Raw genomic sequence first — 22,762 nt, 5'->3', positions numbered from 1 at the left:
ATATTCTTAAGTATTTATGAAAAATAGTCAGTAATTTTTGTTTATATTTAAATTTAAACAAACAATCCTAATTTTATGTGAATCAAAATTTCTTTTTATAATGTGTTTCTTGATGATGGAAAATATTTTTTATAGATTTGAATGTACCAAAAAAAAATCAGTATTTGAGACAATCCTTGGATACAGATTATTTATCATGTTATAAGTACACTATAATATTTGTACTGTACTTATAGCAGCCATTTGGAGACAGAAATTGCAGAAACAAGTGAACACGAAATAAGTTTTTTAATATTTACCAATATGAAAATTATTTTTTTTATTCATCTGACTTTCAAAATTTTGTTATAAAGAGAAATTCATAATATACAGTGTGTCCAAAAAAGTTACTGAGCATTGAGAAATTTTTAACAGCGTTATCATATATGTACAGTATTGCATACGAGACCTATAAGTTGTATACAATACGTTACAGTCAACTGGTCAACTGGTACCAAATGTAAAAGTTACATGTCTTGTACACTACCAAACATATAACTTCAATGTCGTTACAAATTTCTCGACGTGCAGTATCTTTTCGGACACCCTTAAGAAGGTCATTATATGGAAGCTCAGCTGTTTACCATATACTGTATGAAGTTCATTATATTTTAAAGTAAACTTTTGAAATGTTTTGAATATAATTTCTTAATTCTATTTTAAAATTTTAATTAATTTTATTTTGAAATATTTAGTAAGAAAATCCAAAAAAAAAAATCAGATGAATTTTTAAGATTCATGATTTGAAAAATATATTAATGAAAGAAAACATTAAATGATAAATTATTCACTGATGATACATGTAGAAATGCCATATTGTGTCCAAAATAATACAGCTTATCATATCAAGATGCATAATCTTTCAGCATATATATCAAAAGTTAACTTAGAAAAACTATATTTCTCATGATGATAAAGTTTTCTATGTTTTATACTTTATTTTAAATTTAACTATACAAATTAAAAAATAATAAAATACAAAATTAATTCAAAGCTGCTAATAAAATATAATTGTTTCTTTTTGAGCTTTTTTTTTAAATTATACAGTAGACCCCCCCTATAACGCAGTAGATACGTTTCATGTTATATGAATTGCATGTTGTACAAGTCACTTAAATACATGAGCCAATCACAGCCCGGCACGTGTGCAGTTTAGGGACTACAGCTGTTTGAAAAGTTTTTTCCCATAAAATTAATCAATTCTAGACTAATTTGACTCAACATTTCCAAATTACTTATAATTTTTTGGGAATAATCCATATAAACTATGCGATAAACAAAAAATTGTAGGATTACTTACTGAGTATGCACTGCTCGACGACGTCATTGCTTATGCTTGTTTTCGTCACAGAGCGGCTCATCAAATGGCGGGCACATGTTTCCTGATAAGTTATTTTTCTGTGAAAAATTACATTTTCTTTTTAATTAAATCTCTCTCTTTTTCTCTCTCTCTCTCTCTCATACACAGACATTTTTTTTAAATATTCATATTCATATATTTAACCTATATTTTTATCTTTGATATTGTAATGAATAAAATTTTTTTTCTGTTTTTGGTTATTAATAATTTTTTAGTTATGCTAATAGACATGCTTTTGTTTTTGGTATAAAAAAACTTTTGCTTAAATAATCTTTATTTTCCTCTTCTTATTCAAAACATATTTAGTTGACTTTAATATTAACCTTATACTGTTTTAATATTGCTTCAACATTATTGTAATACTATCTGTGTAGTATCTTTTTCAAAAATTTTTTTATTCTAAAGTTTAATTAGTAAGAATTATCTAAATTTATTTTTATTTAATGTTTATATGGTGAATTTATTAATGTAAAATAACTCAAAATGTTTCTCCTAAAGGTGAAAATAGCTGCTCTTATAAAAATGGAAACTGTGATCATTTATGTCTTCCAATATCCAAGACTAGTCATGTTTGTAAATGTACAATTGGATTTTTTGTTTCACTAGATGATCATACGAAATGTATAGGTAAGTTTAATATTATTTAAAAATTAAAAACAATGAAATGAATCATATGTTGATTTTTTTTCGAACGATTATCATATATAATAAAATCTTGCATTGCTAAAAATGATTCATTTATATGTTTCATATGCTATCAAAACTGATGATGGAAGAATTATTTCCTGAATACAAAGGATTGATTGTAATGATTTATTCAAATTGAATAGTGACTTAAGTTTTGTATTTCAAAATTTTTAAAAATTTATATTAAAAATTTTATTTTTTAGTTTAAGTAATATTGTATTTGCTTGTATTTACAATTAATTGATAATCGAGAGTATCTTTACGTAGAAACATAAAATTTTTAATATTTTTTTAACTGATTTATTTTTTTAATTGATTTTCTTTTCTCATGTAAGAGTGCTATAATGATATAGTGTTAAGTATAATCAAAATACAGTGATAACAATGATTGATACAGTTTCCTGAAATGATGAGTCATTAAACAGTAATTTAATAATTCAATAATCAATATGAAATTCGGTATAATCCAAGCAATTAATAAAATACTCAATTTAGTTTTTTTGTTATATTTGTTGCATTTAATTCAGTACAGTAGAGTGTCGTTTATCTGAAAGCTGGTTAACCGAAACGTCTGTTATCCGAAAGCTTTCCAGTCGGACTGTATCATGCTGAATCAAATGTTTTTGATACTAGATTAACTTCTAAAGTATAATTTTTTTGTTTATATATTTTTCAATATATTTATTTTGTTTGTACAAAATGAAGAAATAATTTTTAACGATACAATAGCCTCAATTATTATTATAAAAATTTTCGTTAGGCTTAAAATCGACAAAAATTCAACACGAATTGACACGCAATGGAGAAAAATTCAATACGAAGCGACACGCAACGGAGAAAAATTTCAACATCGGACAGGTTAATATATTTTTTCATACATAATTGGTTATCCGAAAATATCAGTTATCTGAACAACCCCAGTTCCCAATTGATTTGGATAAACGACGCTCTACTATATTTGCATTTTTGAGCTGTAACATTTAATTGTTATGATAAATATTCAACACTTGAAAAATTGGATTTAATTAAGTATAAATAATGAAACAATACTAGTAATATCCAGCAATTTACTAAATAATAAGAAAAACAAACAGTTTCAATGATTTTTAAATTATCATCATCAGGTTAAAATAGCAGTTCAACATATATATGAAAATTCAAACATATCTTTTAACAAAAATGGAATAATTATTTTATCGGTGGAAAGTGCAGACATCAACAATGATGTAATCAGATAGCTTTTAAAGATAAGACTTAAAATTATAGACATACTTTAAAGACAGACCTCTATTCTTTAGAGAATGTCTTGACATCTCTGTAATTTATTGTAATGTTCTGAAAAATGGCTTTGTAAATTTCAAGTTTCTCCAATGTTTCATATTGTTCCAGTTCCTAATCGGAGCAATGGCTTGATCTCTTAACATGGCAAAGAGCACTGTTATTCTATCCAAAATGGTGTTCCACCACAGCATTAGCAACATTTGCAACAGAAAATGGTATACAGATACTTCTCAATGAAGCAAGTCTAGTATACCCAATTAGGTATAGGCAAGCAAAAGATAGAAATTTAATATAATCACAGTTTGTTTTCTAAAAGAATGTTCTTTGAGATGATATGTTCTTGTAGAATTGATATTTTGAAATTATTATGATAACAGCATTTGAAATTAACATTATAATTAATCTTAAGGCTTAATGATGATGGTATCTATTTTTAGTTTTTTTATGATTTTGATTAGAATTAGGATCATTCGAAATGTTATCTGTTTTTTGTCATATTATTGTTTTTTTATTATGTATAAGGGTCAATAAAATGAAAGTGAGACTTTTGGTTTTTTTTCTGCAATAGTATATTGGTTGGAATATGTGAACATACAGGAAGTAATGACACATGGGCTATATATCCACTATACATAGTCACCTTGTTGGTTCAAGCAAGTGTTTCAACATGTCACTAGATTTTGGATACCCTGAGTGAAGAATATTTGTTTGGCTGTGGAACCAATCTTCAACAGTGTCTTGGACTTCTAGCATAATTAGCAAACCAGCAGGACTTAAGAGCTCGTTTCAGTGGCCCGAAGATGTGGTAGTTACAGGACAACCGATTGGGGTTGTAGGAGAGGATGGTCAAAGACCTTTCAACAGAAACACTTCAGCAAATTCTGGCATACTGTTGCCACATGCAGGCATTCATTGTCATGCTATAGAATAACTTTATTTGACAAGATACTGGGTCACTTACACTCTATAGGTGTAAGTGACTATTGTCAGTTTGTGTAATGAAGTGCAGTGTATGGTTGAAAAATCTGTCATGATTGTCTTTGGCACATGCAAACAGCACACTAACACTTTCTGATAATAACAGCTTGCTTCCTGATATACAATGCCATCTACTGGCACAAACACAAAGCTCTGGGTATTGAAACAATGACGCTAATACAAAAATCTCACTTTCATTTGGGCAACCCATATAATAATATTTTTTAAAGCAATTTGCTATATGCTGTTTGTTTTCAACTGGAATTATTAGTTTATGTCTATTGTTTTATTTCTGATTGACTTTTCTGTTTTGTCATATTTAAATACAAGTATATTTTAAATATGCATGAAAATAAAAGTTACAGTATCAATAAAATGAAATTTTACATATTATTGAAAGTAGATTATATTTTCATATTTAACTTATTTATTATTTCTCTTTTATCTTTCACAGGAACAGAATTATTTTTGATGATTTCACTTAATTGGGTAGTGAAAGGAATATCACTTGATCCAAATGATACAAATGAAAATGTACTTGCACCTATTTCAAAAGTATTGATGGCCACTGCCATTGATTTTTATGATGGTAAGTTAAATAACTGTTTCTTTCAAATCTGAAATTTTATGTAGTTCAATAACATTCCACATTACAATGTACAAAAATTTCTTTATTGGAGTAAAATCTGAAACAAATACTAATTCTGGAATGCTTTTAAGTTTAAAAAATATTTTGATTACGTAATTGTGTTTTTATGAACAATAATCAACATATTTTCATATAAAATTTTTTAAAATCTAAAAACTAATGGCACCACCCGAATTAGTAAAGATCTGTGCCCATATCATTATCGACTCCTATTCCTATTTTTTTATTATTATTATTCAACAGCCATTTCTATACTGTTGGGAGACTTCCCAAATGCTTACTAGTCTTCTTTAAAGCTGTTTCATAGATCCAAGACATTCTGCATATTAATTTTCTTCCTTAATTCTTCTGTAATCTTAGCTTCAACCCAAACTATTTCTACATCTTTTCTCATTTCTTCCAAATGTAATAATGGTTCCTTTCTTTCTGACTTATAAAAATAATTTATTACAATATTAAATTAACTTTCGTATTTTATTTTATTTTTATATGTTCTGTTTATTTTTATTATCAATATTTATTTTAAATTTTAAGAACTTCATTTCTTTCACATATTACAAATATAAGACAACCTTTTAATAAATTTCTCTATTAAAATAATAAAATTTAATAATTCTTAACAGAAGATGAAATATTCATACTCGAACTATTCTACAAATTTAAAAAACAGAAGAAGCATTGTTGTTCAATACTTTGGACTGGGTAATTTGGATTCTGTATTGGTTTCTGTAATACTTTACAGATCCCAAAAAGCAGTTATTTCAAATTCTGTAGTAAAAAAGAATCTCTCAGTTACTGTTGTTTTCTAGGAATACTTTTAAATTCAACACCCTATTGGTGTTTTTTATGTTACTCAACATTAATTTGTTACGTTTTATGTATATATATATATATATATATATCTTGTCAAATAAATTTTAGTATATATATATATATATATACTAAAATTTTTTAGTTTTATAGCAATAAAATTTTTCTTATTTTCTTATTATCATACAATGTAGAATATCTTTATAATGTATTATAAATGACTATGACTCTAAGTATTCTTGACGATGGATATAAATTAAAACTATGTATGTTACTATATAAAGTTTATTAAAGAAAATGTTTTCCATTTAATAGATAACATTTTTTATATATGAATTATTAAAAAATTATGCTCTAGTAGAAAATTAAATAAATATTTCATCTGTTAATTATCAAAGGAACAGATGAAAATACCTACGATAGTGACCAATGATCTACTGGATTATGTTGGGCTAATATATGACTACTATTTAATAATTAAATTTTAAGTAATATTGCCTAGAGGTAGGCATTGGCCTTAATTGAAAATCAGATTATTGGATATATATATATATATATAAATTGTACTGGGGTAAAGCTTTAGACGACTGATTGCAATGGAGGGCCTATTATGTGGATGCTTAATTCATCACCAGTTGGCACCGTGAGTAACCAGGAGGGTTATATCTAAATTATTAATAGTTCTGGAGGCAAATATCAGATGAAGATCGAGTAGCATAACTGGCAATGCTTCTGCACAATATGTGGTATTGGTGGGTTCTAGTCCTGCTCTGAGCCAATTCTTTACTGTTTCTTCGAGAACTTTCTAAATTAAATATTAAAAATTAATTTATCAAGAGATCTAGACAAAATTATGTGAGATTTAATTATAAAATAATAGCCATATTACAGCGTAATATAATTCAGCAGATTGTTTGGTCTTAATTGAAAATCGGGTTATTACATATTTATATTCTTATAACAGTGAATAGTGATTATTTAGAATTAATTCTTACATATTGAAAAATTTCAAATGCTGCTATTTAGACATTAATGAAAAAAAAAAAGTAGAGAAAATAGAAAACAATGCTTACACATTTAAAATTTGACAGATAATTATATATTTATATTTATTTTTAAAATAACAATTTTGCTACATTATTTTATATAAATATGTAAAGTTTTAATGAATTTTGTAATCAGAGAAAAAACATTACAGTTCAAACAAATATGTATAACAGAAAAAATGATACTAAAAAAGGAAATTAATGAACAAAACTTATATACTTTATTGGAGCTAAAAGATGCAGTTTTCAACTCATTTTCAGAAACATAATCATAAACTCCAATAAATTAAAGATTTAAACTTTCAATATGTTAAAAATAATATCTTTAATGAAATTTGAAGCAGAAAATGCAAAATTATTATGATTGAATTTTGTTAGATGGTATTTTTAAATTTAAATTTTTCAAATGAAGTAAAAGTTTAATTTTTTAAATTAACAAAATTTAATGTGTTTAACTCCTGAAAATGAATTGAAGATTAGAAAGCATTATAGTTAATGTTTGAATTTTGAAAGAAATACTGAAATAATTTCATAAAATGAAAGTTTGCTAATTTATTGTTTACTTTAATATAGTGCACTCTCACTAATCTGAACTAATTATTGAATTAACAAGGTTAGTGGATATAAAATATATAGGAACTTAAAAAGGACTACAGCAAACGCGCATATGTATATATATTTAAAAAGTTCTTATAGTGTATTTGGTACATATAAATTTTACAAATTTGCTGTTTTTAATGAAAAACAGATGTTGCAGATTAAATATTAATCCATACTTTCCTTGTTATGGTCGGTTAGAAAATTTAGCTACAAAGTGAACAAAATTGGTTTGGATTAGTGCAGTTGGATTAGCAAGAGTGTAATATTTTAATATTTTTGATTATTTAGAGTAATTAAAATAATTTTGTAAAAGTAATTTTTTATTTTATTTCTTTTGTACTGATAGATTTTATATATTGGGTTGATAGTGATGCTGGTTCAATTACGAGAATTAAACGTGACATGACAAATAGAGAAGTAGTGATACATGATCTAGATGCTATTGAAGGAATAGCTATTGATTGGTTAGCAGGTATGTTTGTACTAATTTCTTTTTAAATTGAATAAATTGTTTTATTATAAATAAATTAAAAATAAATATTATTTTACTTATTTTTAAAATTTTAATAATTAAATTAATTAAGAGTCGAACCTAGATACAGCCTACAGTAACGAATCATGCTTATTCAATTGCTTAGTTGTTTTCGTGATAATTATTCGGACGACGTTAAATACTAAAATGAATAGAAATTAGTTAATTCTGTTTAATAAGCATATTCATTGTTTCTCTTCTCTTAAAGGTATGTAGATAAATATATTCTAAATCTCTGAAATCAGAATATGTCTGAGAGTTGATGGTATCTTGATTTTGATTCAAAAATACTTACTGGTTTGACAACTGTGAAAGAGCAAATGATGATATAGTTGTCGTTGTCTTCATGTGAGTGAATTTTGTTGCATTTTCAACTTGTTTTGACTTCATTTATGTGCATTGATAGTTCAACATATTGTGAATTCAAATGAAATTTGTACTCTGCTAATTCAAATATCTAAAAAGTTTTTGTACTAATGTGATATTAAAACACAAATGTATCATGTATTCAAAAAATACAGAAATAGTTCTTTGAGGTTTAAATTAATATATTGTTTGTTATTTTAGCATTTTGAAGAGTAATAATGGAAAGTAGGAAAACATTTTTTATATTGAAATAGTTATTGGTGTTACCAACATTTTATTAAATAAAATTAAAGAAATTATACATAGTTCATGACTATCAGTTGTCATTAATAGTCAACAAATATTGATTAATAAAAAGCATAATAAAAAGAACTAACTATAAATTTTATATTAATTTGTCTTTGTAATTCAATATTATATTATAGAAACTAAATTTATTTAATCATTTTTTATATATTTTATACAATGTACAACAAGTCCTCACCTAATGTCATTTCGTTGTAATGTCATTGAGGAAAGATAAAAGTACATTTGTAAGTACAGTGGAACCTCACTTAATGAGCACCTCTCATAACAAGCAAAACAAATTGTAAAAAATGACTCAATTAATGAGTGACGAGGAGAGGGGAAGTCCCTGATTGTGTGCATGCTCCATCAGTCTGTGTTTAGCACTCATTCTGCTAGCATCTTAGTGTTGCTTGTGATCACACATTTTTCCAAACTTGTGTTCAGATATATATATATATATATATAAACATCAACAACCATAGCCCATTATATAATAAACATGCCAAATGATATGCCAAATTCTTGAGCTATGTAAAGGCTATAATTAAATGTTAGAAATTAAATAATTTGACTAGACATAGGCAGTTGTGCTTTCATCTCGTATTAAATTTAATGACCAATTCCAAATTAAATTTTGATTTTGTTTTCTGCAAATCGAATTCCATTTCAGGTTGGTTCATTCCACACTAGTAGAAAAGATGATGATGATTCACGCTCCTTAACAATGTACATTGTATAATGTTTTTTTGAATAAATGTTATACAAAAAATATTTGAGTGTTGTTTTTTTGTCATTTAACGCATTATTGTAATTTACATTAATTTATATGGGAAAAATTATTTCGCTTAATGAGTGTTTCATATTACGAGTAAGATTTTGGAATGAATTGTGCTCGTTAAGCGAGGTTTCGCTGTACTTAAATTATTATTATTAAATTTTATTTATAAGCAGTAAAATTGATTATATCGGGTGGGAAATAAATACTGAGATTGCAAGCATGATCCAATTAGAATAATATTTATTGAATTATATTTTGTTTATATCAGTTAGCTTGCAGTAAAATTAATTTTCCTGTATGACATTTTGCTTAATGCCACAGTTTTAAGGAACCTATTGTCAGATCCACGGTTTACCGAGTTTAATTTTTATGGGATTAATTATTAAAACAAAATATTCTAGAATTTAATAGAAAAAAAAAACGTTTAAAATTTAGTATAATAATTTGAAATTTTTATCAAGGTTCATTTTTGTACATCAAACAAGATACAAATTATTTAATATTCTGTATCTTGTTTGATGTACAAAAATGGCTCTCTCAACTGATGAAGGCTCCTTTAAGTGGCTGAAAACATTTGTGCATTCATTAAATTTTATGTGCTGGAGTAAGTACAAGAGATGTGAAGTGTTTTTAATCAACTGTTCCAGCTTTTGAGAGTGTTTAGAAAGAATATGGCTTGGAGCAAGGTTTTGGCATTTATAAAATTAAATCTTCTGTAAAAGAAGAAGAAATATGATAAATTGAAAAATGAAATGAATGTTTATAATTGAAATATTTAAACCTTATTTGAGAACATTTAGTTAGAAAAAATTATTTTATTAATAACATGATTCTCCCCATTCAGGAATTAAAAATTAAATTATTTCATTATAAACACATAAAATTGTTTTATATTATTAAAGAATTTTGTATGAAGATATTTGTTAATTTATAACGTAAATTTAAATAGTTCAAATTATTGAAATTGAAAATATGTAACTGAAAATTCTAACACTAGAATTTTTTACTTTTTATTAGGAAATATGTATTGGATTGATCCTTCTTATGATATAATAGAAGTTGCACATTTGAATGGAAGTAATAGATTTGTTGTTATTTCTGGGAACATGGATAAACCAAAAGCAATAGTAGTACATCCATTCCAAGGGTAAATAGAAGTTATTTATTTATTCGTAAAAGTAAAATTATTTCTTAAATACTATATTACATTTATTATAAAGTTTGATAAAATATATGTAAAATTATGATTGTTTTGTTTTCTTTTAGTATCATTTTAAATTTGGAGTGTTAATTAAAAGACTTGATAAAATGAATGATATTCAAAATTGAAATTCTCTTCAATTCTCATTCTAATTTTTGTGTAAATATTTTTCTCATTAGCTTTTATGTTTTATGTTAAAAAGATAAACTAATATGTTTATGTGGGATAACATTGAATGAGCATTGACAGTCAGAAGTAGTTCGAATAGAGGTAGTGTAAGTGATTTATTTATATAATTTACCATAAACTGTAAAATCTGAGAATTAAAATGATTTGTTTGTTTTAAAATTAAGAGTCAAATCTTAAATTTGTAAGTCTAGGTAATTTTACATCTTGTAAAAAATTACTCAAACATTAAAAAAAGAAAAATGTATATTTTACTAATTTTCAGACTAAGCGGAAAAAACTTTTTGTTTTATTGAACCTTGTACGTTTCATGCAAATTGAAAAAAAATATTTTCTTACTATGACACTTTATTGATAACATAAAAATATTAAAATTATTAGAAATCAAACAGTATATTATGAAATTGATTTTCATTTCTTGATATTCTTGTTTTTGAATTAGTTATTTTGTTGTATCTCTGTTTCAATCATACGCTCTCTTGTTTTGTTCTTTCTTCCTCTAGATTTTCCCCTTTTCGTACTGTTATCCTTCCTTCTCAGTTTCAATCAAATTATTCTCCTGATTTTTAGTTTTTAACTTAAACAATTTTTTTTTTATTTTGCATTTTTAATTATTATTATTGGTTTTCCTTGTGAAGATTCAGAAATAGCAGTATTGTGCATGCTTAAGGGCCATTAATTTTAATTTATATGGTTATATTATGAGGAGAATTGAGATAGAATTAAGAGATATAATTGAATTTTAATATAGTGTTTAAAAGAAGTAAAGGTAGGTTGAAGAAATTTCGAGATACTTATTAGGAAAAATTTAAGAGTTTGAAATGGAATAGGGACTAATTGGTATTAGAACAGATGGGAAGTTAATAACAGAGTCTGATATATTTGAGGCATAATGATGATACAAAGGAAGAAATAATTTAAATTTTTATATAACATAAATAAATATTTATCTTTCCATTTAAAAGAACATTTATTTTTAAATAAAAACATTTCAAGGATACTATTTTCTAAGCAGGAATTTTTATTTGAATAGTTAATAGAGCTGTGTATAAGAATTTATATAAAAAATATATATGACCTGTTTGACAGAAGAAAATTTTTACCTTTTTTCATGTTTAAAATAATCCATAATAAAATAAAATATTCAATAATAAAACAATGATAATAAAATACAATAAAGTGTTGATAGTCTATTTCTTCCCAGTGAAAAATGTCCAGTAATCTGACATTCTGCAGGCAACACAGAAAATTTTCGTGTTACTTCTTGTTGATGTATGAGACAGAGAGAGGCTGATGTACTGTACATGTATAATATCAGTCAATAATTGTTTATAGCAAGTGTAATCAGCAAAACAATACATAGTGATTAGTACAATAAACTTATCTGTGAATCAAGTGCATTTTTGTTACTGTACAGTATATACATACATACATCCAGTGGTGATATTCGAAATAGTTAACAAAGGGTTCGCTAGCAGAAAATTTTTCCCTGACAATCACTGACAAACGAAATGGAAGTTTTGGCTAGAAATAAATACAATACCTTTTCTTGCGATATATCTAATAATCAGTGGCGTATTTGGAATGTAAGAAGCCCTGGGCAAAGACCAGGTAACAATAGTATATTAGTAGTATATTAGTGCTGTCAACTTTTTTTTTCTCTTCTTTTTTCTTTTAGGCAGAGAAATTTTTCACTTCGAATGGCACTGTTGATAATAGACAGATGTCATCATCTCTCAAAATACAATATCCTTTTTATTTCGCTGTCCATAGCCCGACACGTGTTCCACAGCCATCTTGTATTATCTCGCACGCGTGGGATTGTGGGATCTCTCTTATGACTGGATCTAGTCTCAAGAACTTTCTTGAATCAATCGTGATTAAACCTTGTTTCGGTCAAGATTGAAACGGTCGGGAGAGATCGCACCAAGACATAGTCTTCGACCTTGCTCACAATCTAGATTGAAATGCTCAGTGCGAATGGGGTATAAGGCTCTAGTTTAGTAGTATTACAGAGTATAATACATATATTTTAATATATTTAAAAAAAAAAACAAAACCACTGAGAAATGTTCCATGTGTTTAACAAGGTTCGGAAAACTGAAAATTTTAACAACGGGTTCGGCCGAACCTGTGCGAACCCGCTGAATATCACCACTGCATACATCCAAAAATACAGTAATCTGACACCCACTGGTCTGATATATGTTGGATTACAGAAACTCTACTGGAGTAGTTAATCTAACTTATTTGTCATTTCATATAAAAATATTTATATATATTTATAGAATATGACATATTGCTTTTTCAACTTGAATAGATAAAGTATATATGAATGTTATGCATTTACATACAAATGTTATAAGTATCTGTATTTCATATCCATAAATATATTGACTCTTACAAGTAAATGATTATTAATTAATTAGTAGTAACTGAGTTTATTACTTTAAAATAATGTTACAACATTATTTTAGAATAAGTAGAAAGCACAAAATCTGTATATCGTTTATTTTTTTATTGTTTAATTCTCAAAATATTGGGTTGTTCGGAAAGTAATTTCGTTTTTTCCATAGAAAAATAAACGCAATATTCTTATAATAAATAAATATTTTATTGAATTATATATTGACCATTTTGGTCAAATACCTGTTGTCATTGTTTCTGGTGGTAGCATGATTTCACATTTATAAAAGTTTTGATCGTTAAAGCAGATACTTGCTCAGCAAATAATTAGTCTAATTCACAACACAACACCTTTACTTGTTGCTGAGATAGTTTTATTGAAAGAACTAATGTTTTCGGCCTACTCATGCTTTGAATTTTTAAACAAATGTTTTGATCGTTGTATACAAAAAACTGATCCAAGTGATTTTTGACATTGTCATTTCAAGTAAATGTCTTACAGTTAAAAAAAAATTTGTATAGACCGGAACAAGTAGTAATCTGAGTGTGCCCGATCTGGCGAATATGGTTGGTGTGATAACACATCCCATCTAAGCTATAACAGTTTCTGACGAGTTACCAAACTTGTGTGAAATTTGGCATTATCATGGTAAAACACTACACTTTGTTTGTTGATCAATTCTGGCCTTTTCTGTTTGATGATATTACTCAATTTGTTTACTCGATGGCAGTACACTTTCAAATCAATTGTTAAATTGTCTAGTAAAAGCTCCAAAAAAAATTTCTTTAAAATCCAACCATAGAGAGCATCTCTCGTTAATAACATGTGGAACCCATATATCGAGCTTTGAAATGAAACCAATTCGTTTTAAGTAATAATAAACGGTTCAATTTAACAGATTTAATCTCTTAGTGATTTCACATGCTGTTATACGGCATATTGCTTCAATCGATACCTTTATTTTGTTTTCATTGGCTTCAAGTGGCCATCCAGAATGTAGTGTATCTTTGATATTAAAATTGCCAGAATGCAATTTTGTAAACCAGTTTTGGCACCGTCTTTCTCTCAACACATCTTCTCCAAACATGTACCACAAGTTTTTTCTTGTTTGAACAGCATTTTGATTTTTTAGTTATAAAAAAGCAAAATATGCCGAAAATGATGCTTTCGATTTTCCATATTTGATGGGTCACCGAAAAAAAAACAATTGTACAGAATCAAACAAAATTTTTTACAAATAAGCCTTAAAATGTCAGCTGTCGAAGTGTATAATGAAAATGTGGTTTAAAATAAAATTGGCTGATAAAAATAAGTCTAATTCCTCTAGTAATAAAAAAACGAAATTACTTTCCGAACAACCCAATATAATATTGAGAACTTGAAATTGAAATATATAATACTGAAATCATGTATAATAATAAAATATCTCAATATAATAATTTTCAATTTTTTAATATTTTTATATTTAAACAGATTTCTTTTCTGGAGTGATTGGGGAATTTTACCAAAAATTGAAAGAGCTAGATTAGATGGCTCTGATCGAAAAGTGATAATTTCATCATCCATTCAAATGGTTAATGACCTGGCAATAGACTATGATTTAGATAAATTATATTGGTGTGATACACAAATGAATGTCATTGAACAGTCCGATTTGGATGGAACTCACAGAAAAGTTGTGGTAAAAGGTGATTCATTGACAAGTCCACTGTCTTTGACAATTCATGGAGAATACATGTATTGGATTGATTCGTAAGTAAATGATATATTATTTGTAATTTAAAATAAATTGCATGCATGGATATTTATCGTTACTTATTTTATGAGGTTTTAATGATATTGCTCATTATCAATATTTCAATATTTACAAATATATGCTCCCTGTTAAGGGAGAATTGAATTGGAGAATTGTATCAGTTTGATACAGAAAGTTAGAATTGATAGGTTTTTTAATAATTGTTAAATTTTTATTTAACAAATTTTATTAATAAAATGTAATAATAATTTAATAAATATAAAAATATTAAATATATACAAAGAAAACCTTTTTGCTTCCATTTCTTATCTGTCGTTTTAACACACCAGTGATAGTCCACCAATTTATTTTTAAATTTAATATTCTGTTTATATATTTGGCAGTCCAACTTTGACATTTTGTGTTGCTTTGTAATGCCTTCCATATAAACAATACTAAAATTTTATATAAAAGTTATTAATACTTACGTACAAAAACTATAAAAATATTTATAAAAATTAATTTATGATAAGACAAAAGAAAATGTTGCAATTTAAAATAATATAGAAAAGTTTATTAAAAAAACTTTGATTCAAGAACTGTCTGCTTATTTTTAATTATTCAACAGATGATGTAGTATTCTATGACTTGTCATCTCATAGGGCTTAAACTAATTAACTTTACTGAGACTCAAAATTTTTATGGTAATGTATTTAACATTCCTTTTCAAATGTACTCTTCCATTTTTCTGTCAGAAAACTGTTTACACTCAAACATTTTGTCAGAGTTGAGACCAATTTAGTTTTATTACATTAGATACTAGCTGAAACTCAACAGAAATAATGGGAGAAAAAATAGTTTGTCAATTTTAAAGTAGGTTGGAAATATTGGAACATTGGAAATAATTTATTTTCTTGAACATATTGTAAGTGAAGTGAAACTTAAAAAATTATTTATAAATTCAATTGTTGCTATAATCTGTCAAAAAATAATGGGAGAAGAAATGGAAAAAATGATTTTCACTTAAAATTATGCAAGCTTTATCAAACTATAAAATTAATTTTATTACAACATTTTTTTCATAAAAAATGTGTTGTCTCTTAATAATTTGCTCTGTTGAAATATAAACTTTTAAGATTAAGATACATTAAGATAAGATAAGATACGTAAGATTAAGATCTTTCAAGATTAAGATATTAAGATACGTTGTGGCAACAGTAAGAACTTAACTTATCCAATTTTTTCAATGTTTGAAAATGGGATAGACAGGTTCAACTGTATATTCAAATGTGTTTATCTCAGAAACCTCTTTATCTCAAAATATATTTTTTCTCTTGCATTTTCAGCTTAAATTCAATATATTTTCCATGTTTATCTCAAATAATTTTCTCTCAAAACCTCTATATCTTAAATTATGGACTGAAGCGTCAATTACAAATTGAAAGCACTGCAACTACATTTTGATAGCAAATTGTAGTTGAGAAACATCTCTTGCATATAGTATATAGTTGCAATTAACGCTGCTTTTCTCTGATTGGCTACGAGTTTGGCTTGCATCTTATTGGTTGAAGAAAGAAAGACATCAGAAACTATTGACCAACTTTTTCTGTTAAGGTATGTCAAAAATGTTTTATTTATACCTAATACAGGTGTACTGTACAGTACTTGTTATTGCATTAATAAAATATTATACCTCCAATTAAACCTATTACTGTTAACTGTACAGGAATCTGTATATCTCAAAACTTATCTCAAATTTTTTTTTCGTTTTTGTGAGATTTGAGATAGGTTCAACTGTACACTATTCAGCAAAATTGGTATATTCAAATAACTTGTAATAAAAAAAATACTTATCACACTATAATGCACCACAGATTTATTTAGTGAATTTCGTCAATCTGTATTCAAGATATAATTTTTGAGTTTCAATTCACTTATATCCAAGAAAATGTTATGGCTGAGTTTAAAATTAACTAAAGTATATTGCAGAATGAAATACACTGTGTTAAGAAGATTTATCAAATGATAAGAAAAATCATTAAGTTTTTCTTTAAAAAATTATTATTTTTACTAAAGACAATGACAAAATAGCTTAAAATAATTGATTTTAATTGATGGGACATACATTTTTACTGCAACTGTACAGTTACGGTATGTATACGGTTGAATTGAAATTTGAACAGTCTGACAGTTTACATGAAGATGCAATTGTACAAACATGAATAATAAACAGTTCTTCTTTATACTAGAAAAAAGGACTGCTTTTTTTGTGTTGGTTTGTATGTGAAGAATATTTCCCAGCAGTTAAAGACATACAAGTAGATGATATGTATTTAGATAAAAAGAAAAAATCAATTTATTATAAATTGATTTTCTCAAGTCTTTTAGATAGTTTTCTTACATACGAGGCTGTTCGGAAAGTTTGCGGCCTTGCCTATATGCAGCGCTGCGATCAATTTAATTTTTGATGGGGATAATTCGGCCATCTTTGCTAAAGATACAATACCAATTTCCGCTTGATTTATCGTAAAGTTTTGCCACAACAGCTTAGCAGATAGTCAGTGTGCACAGGCTTCGTTAAAAATGGAGAAGACTGAGACTCGTGAGTCATAAAATACCTGACGAAAAAAGGGTTGACCCCATCTCAAATCAAAGCTGACATGGATGAAGTTTTGGGAGAGTCTGCTCCTTCATACACCACTGTGAAAAAATGGACAGTCCTTTTTAAATCTGGCAGAGAGAGAGTGGAAGATGACCCTCGCAGCGGACAGCCGTCAATTGCTGTCACTGAAGAAAATATTGACAAAGTCCATGATTTGGTGTTAGCAGATCGCAGTTTGAAAATGCGTGAGATAGCTGAGACAACAGGCATCTCTGTCGACCGAGTGCACCACATCCTAACTGAAAATTTGGGTATGACGAAGGTCTCAGTAAGATGGGTGCCGCATCTGCTGACTGCCGAGCAAAAACGTGTTTGCAATTTGATGTCAAAGGAGTGTTTGGACTTTTACCAGATAAACCCACAGGATTTCTTGCGTCGGTTTATGACTACTGACGAAACGTGGATCCACTACTACACTCCTGAAACAAAAAAAACAGTCGAAGCAATGGAAACACCACAGTTTGCCACCACCAAAGAAGGCAAAGACAGTTCCATCAGTGGGGAAAGTGATGGCCTCGGTTTTTTTAGGATGCTAAAGGCATCATCTTTATTGACTACCTAGAAAGAGGAAAGACCATCAATGCTGTCTGTTACTGTGAACTTTCGGAAAAACTGAAGAAAGAAATCAAAGAAAAGAGGTCACACCTGAAGAAGAAAAAGGTTCTGTTCCACCACGATAATGCACCTGCATATTCCGCCAGAATTACCGAACAAAAGATAAACGAACTTCGCTTCCAATTAGTTCCACATCCACTGTACTCACCTGATTTGGCCCCCAGTGACTTCCACCTTTTTCCAAACCAAAAAAATTTCTTGGCTGGAAAGAGATTCCACTCAAATGATGAAGTCATCTCTGAAGTGAACGAGTATTTTGCACACTTTGACAAATTGACCTATTGTGATGACATAAAAAAGCTAGAACATTGCTGGAATAAGTCTATTGCTAACAAAGGAGACTACATTGAAAAATAAAAGAAGTTTTAACATTATTTTGTTTGTTGTTCTATTTGAGGCCGCGAACTTTCCGAACAGCCCTCGTACCTACTCAAATGTATGCATTCTTAACCTGAAATGAAACACATAAGTGATATTTACTCTAGAATGGTGATACCCTGTAGTATTTTAACTATATGTATATATATATATATATATATATATAATATTTCCAATAGAGAATGTAGCTTTTTTATACATCATATCTCTGATAGGCAACAAATAGCTTCTATTGTGAGAAGATTTGGCCAAAACTGAAAACATACATAGTTTGTATAGTTTGTTGAGTGAATCTTGTAGTTTAAACAAGTACAAAATTCATTCAGTATAGCAGATAAGTCATATAATTTATTAAGTAAAATGTATACAATATTGTTTTGTTTTCATAGAATGCAAGGATCTATATTGAGAATGAATAAAAATGATACCAATAGTACAATTGTCATGAGGAAGAATCTTGGTGATTCCTTAAAAGATATACAGATATTTCATAAAAGAAAAATGAAAGGTAACAAATGTAATTTTGAATTAAGATTTTATATATTTATTTAAACAAACAAGTTATTATTAAGATTTTATATTTTAGTTATTATTTATTTTATTTTATTTTTTAAATTATTTAAAAAAGAGCATTTTCCAATACTTTTCAAAAATTGTATTTTAAAGATTAAATTAAATAGCTCTAGAATGTTCTTGAAACTTGTCCTGATTGTTCTGTTTAAATATCTTGTAACTGAAGAAGCTTAAAATAAAGTAGGCAAAAGTAATTTTTAATGTAAAAAGTGAATAACATTGTCTCTGTGTTGTATATTAATTTATATTCGAGATTCTTATAAAAATCATAGCGAAAAGTTTCCCCACCAAGTAGGAAAAGTGACCTTGTGGAGGTATTATCAAGTTCAAGTAAAGACTCTTGTTTATCTTTGACTCCCAAAAACTTTGTATGAGAATTATCATAATCTGAGAAAGGTGGAAGAAATGTCAGGCATTTTTAGAAGGGCTAACATTGATAACATCTAGACGTATTTTGAAACCGTGCCGGTAATTTTTGTTGATTCATAAACTCCATAAGGTTTAGATACACGGATGTGACTGAAATAAAATTTTTTGATAAACATTGCCAAGTGTCCGTGTATCTAAACCTTATGGAGTTTATGAATCAACATTAATATCATCTATAAAGTTAAAAAAAGGTTTATTGGCAACAAAAATCATACAGACATGAAAAATACTTTAGGGGTCTTGCTCTTTCATTTTTAACAGTTTCCAATTAAACTACTTAATTCAAATGTGGTCATGAAAGTCTGAAAGACTACCCTTGCAGTGGACATCCAAAAGGTGCATTAACATCAGAAATCATTAACAAAGTCCATGATATGTTTTTGCAAAATTGATGATTAAAAATATCTGATATTGCTAAAGCTGAAAACATTTCAGGTGAATTCGCATTGCATATGAGAAACATGGCACACGAGGGGTTCCATGTTTGTTGACAATTGAACAAAAATGCTTTCTTGCTTAAATTTCTCAAGAATATCTGGACCGTTTCAGAAAAATACAGATTTTGTGCACAGATTTGTTACTACAAAGGAGACTTGGGCTTATCACTAAAAACCAGAAGCAAAGAAGAAGTCAAAACAATGGACAGAACTTGGATGTTCTGCACCAAAGAGGGCAGTTTTGTCTATTAGAAAAATCATGACATTGGTTTTCTGGGATGAAAAAGGAATTATTCTAATGGTTTACCTTCAAAGAGTAAAACAATAATGGGAGAATACTATGCTAACTTTTTGGACCAATTAGACAAAAAAATTTGTGAAAAGTGACCAGAATTAGCAAAAAACAAGTTATCTTTCACTAAGACGATGCACCTGCTTACAGAAGTGACTTTGCAATCAGAAAAATCAAAGAAATTGAAGTACAATTTGCTGCCAAATGCATACTGAGACCAGCCACTTGCATTAATGGTGTAATCAATATCAGTTTCATTTCCACGTTCCAATTCTTTGTGACAATAACAAGGTCTTATGTATCATTTAGTAGCACGTAAAGAAAAGAACATATGTTGTTTATTGACTGAGCATTTTGCAACAAATAAATTTAAATGACATTGGAATTAGTCATCAAAGTGGCTATTGTAGAGCTCAACTGACTTGACTAGATAAAAATTATAAAAAATAAATAATAGTTCTTAAAATATTCAAAAATCCCATAAGTTGCCTTAGTTTCTGTTGTCAAAGTTTAAGCCCGAAACATTAAAAATAAAATAGTAAGATGAAATATTAATTACACTTTGATACAAATAATCCTGTAAATCTTTAGAGTTAAACATTAATTCACCCAGACAACAGAGAACCAAAATGCACGGTGGGATGTCATTATGTTAACTAATACTAAAATATATATCAAATAAAATATACTCAAAAATATTAAGTAAAGTAATTTATTTAGCAATATAATTTATTTGTAAATAAATATTTATAAATAAATGAAATATTTGTGCATTATGAATAAAGGATATATATAAATGAAATTATTTAATAGAACATCAGTAGTAAATAATTTCAATTTTATGGAGACTGAAAGCATTAACAAGAATATTTTTGTATGGAATTTTATCGGAACATTTTTTTTTCAGTTGATAATCCATGCATCAAAAATAATGGCGGCTGCCAGCAGGAACTTTGCTTGTTTAAAGGAGGAAAAGATTATGTTTGTGCATGTTCTCATGGGAAAATTTCTGAAGATAATCATACCTGTGAACGTAAGAAATTATATATTTTTTCGTCTTTAGGTTTTCCTATTTAATGCTAGCAATAAATATAAATGTTTAAAAGAATAGTTATTTATAGATAGAAATGACTGTTTATTAAAATTACTGCTTTTTAAATTATTTATTTTTAATGGTGTATTTAAGAATGAGAGAGAATCATTTTATTTACGAATAATAATTTTTATGTCTTTAATTATCCTATGAAAAATGTTTCATTATGAAAAACTATATTTTAGCTACATATACTTGTGCTTTTGATTTACAGATATTTCAAAAAGTTTATTACATATTATTTTGGTACGTAATGAGAACTGCCATTGATGTGAAATATTCATGTCACAAGATCAGCAATTTTTCATTTCATTTGAATCTCTACATTTTTTCAGTCATGTGACACTTAAGCAATACTTTTATGTCAGTATCATCAATTAGCTTTTATAATATTGAATCTGTGATATATTGAAATAGCTTTTGCATTGCAATATTGATCAATATTGCAATGCAAAAGCTATTTCATGTCAGCTAGTTACAAGAATTTGGTGTACACAAATTCAGGCTATTTTAATCTTAACTGGCTCTCTGAGAAAGTTCTTTCACAAGTTTCCATGATAAACTTTAAGATGAAATAAAACTGAATTACATCTGTATTATGAACATCTTTTGTAATTTATTTTCAAATAAATAGAACACTTCCCCCCCATTTGTTGAGACTCAGATTTGACTTGTTTCGATTTGTATATCAAAAACCTTTTAATAATATAATTTTATAACAACTATTATATTAAATTATTCAAGTTTTGTTTTTGAAATTATAAGGTAATTTAGATTTTTTATGTGTTTATTAGATATTAAATTTCTGCATAGTATATGCTTTTGGAACATCATAATGCAATAAAAATATTCTTACAATACTAACTCAGTGTTGGATAATGAGATGGAAATTGAAGTATCTCTGGATTATTTTTTTCAATGCAAATAATTACACACAAATGTATATAAAGTCAAATATATTGATCATTCATGTGCAATTTTTTAAACAAAGTTAAGCAATATTTGAAAAACTAGATTCTTAATTACATATGTAGAAGTGTCCGAGTGTAAGAAAAATGTGTTAATAATTAAACTCTTTTATGTCAGGCTCGTTGATATTTTCCTTTATCGAGTGTTGCAATTGACATATCAGTGACGTAGACCAATTGTCACTGATGATAAAATACAATCAGGTTTTGAACATAACATTTTTGAACAAATATCATATATAATTGTGTTTTATTCTTACTAAATTCTGGAGAAAGAAAGAAAAAAAACAATTATAATTTGTCCAGTATAAATAATAATTATTTTATTTGAACATTATCTATTTGAGGGAACTTTGCAAACTGTTCCAAAAC

General features: G+C 27.3%; 1 protein-coding gene across 6 annotated transcripts in view; it reads left to right on the top strand.

Annotated features, from left to right (window-relative positions):
* Positions 1-22,762, top strand: part of LRP1 (LDL receptor protein 1) — a 271,088-nt gene that overhangs the window by 133,316 nt on the left and 115,010 nt on the right. For all 6 annotated transcript variants that reach the window (XM_067267543.1, XM_067267545.1, XM_067267547.1 and 3 more), the window contains exons 38-44: positions 1,898-2,026; positions 4,800-4,934; positions 7,797-7,922; positions 10,432-10,561; positions 14,682-14,960; positions 18,988-19,106; positions 21,237-21,362. In XM_067267543.1, the coding sequence (XP_067123644.1) occupies positions 1,898-2,026; positions 4,800-4,934; positions 7,797-7,922; positions 10,432-10,561; positions 14,682-14,960; positions 18,988-19,106; positions 21,237-21,362 (1,044 nt within the window). The remainder of the gene's footprint in view (positions 1-1,897; positions 2,027-4,799; positions 4,935-7,796; positions 7,923-10,431; positions 10,562-14,681; positions 14,961-18,987; positions 19,107-21,236; positions 21,363-22,762) is intronic.

The sequence above is a fragment of the Centruroides vittatus genome, unplaced genomic scaffold (assembly GCF_030686945.1).
Source record: "Centruroides vittatus isolate TY-2023 unplaced genomic scaffold, ASM3068694v2 contig_3060, whole genome shotgun sequence".
Lineage (NCBI taxonomy): Eukaryota > Metazoa > Arthropoda > Arachnida > Scorpiones > Buthidae > Centruroides > Centruroides vittatus.
The sequence above is the reverse complement of the archived record's forward strand: the minus strand, read 5'-3'. Positions and strand labels throughout refer to the sequence as shown.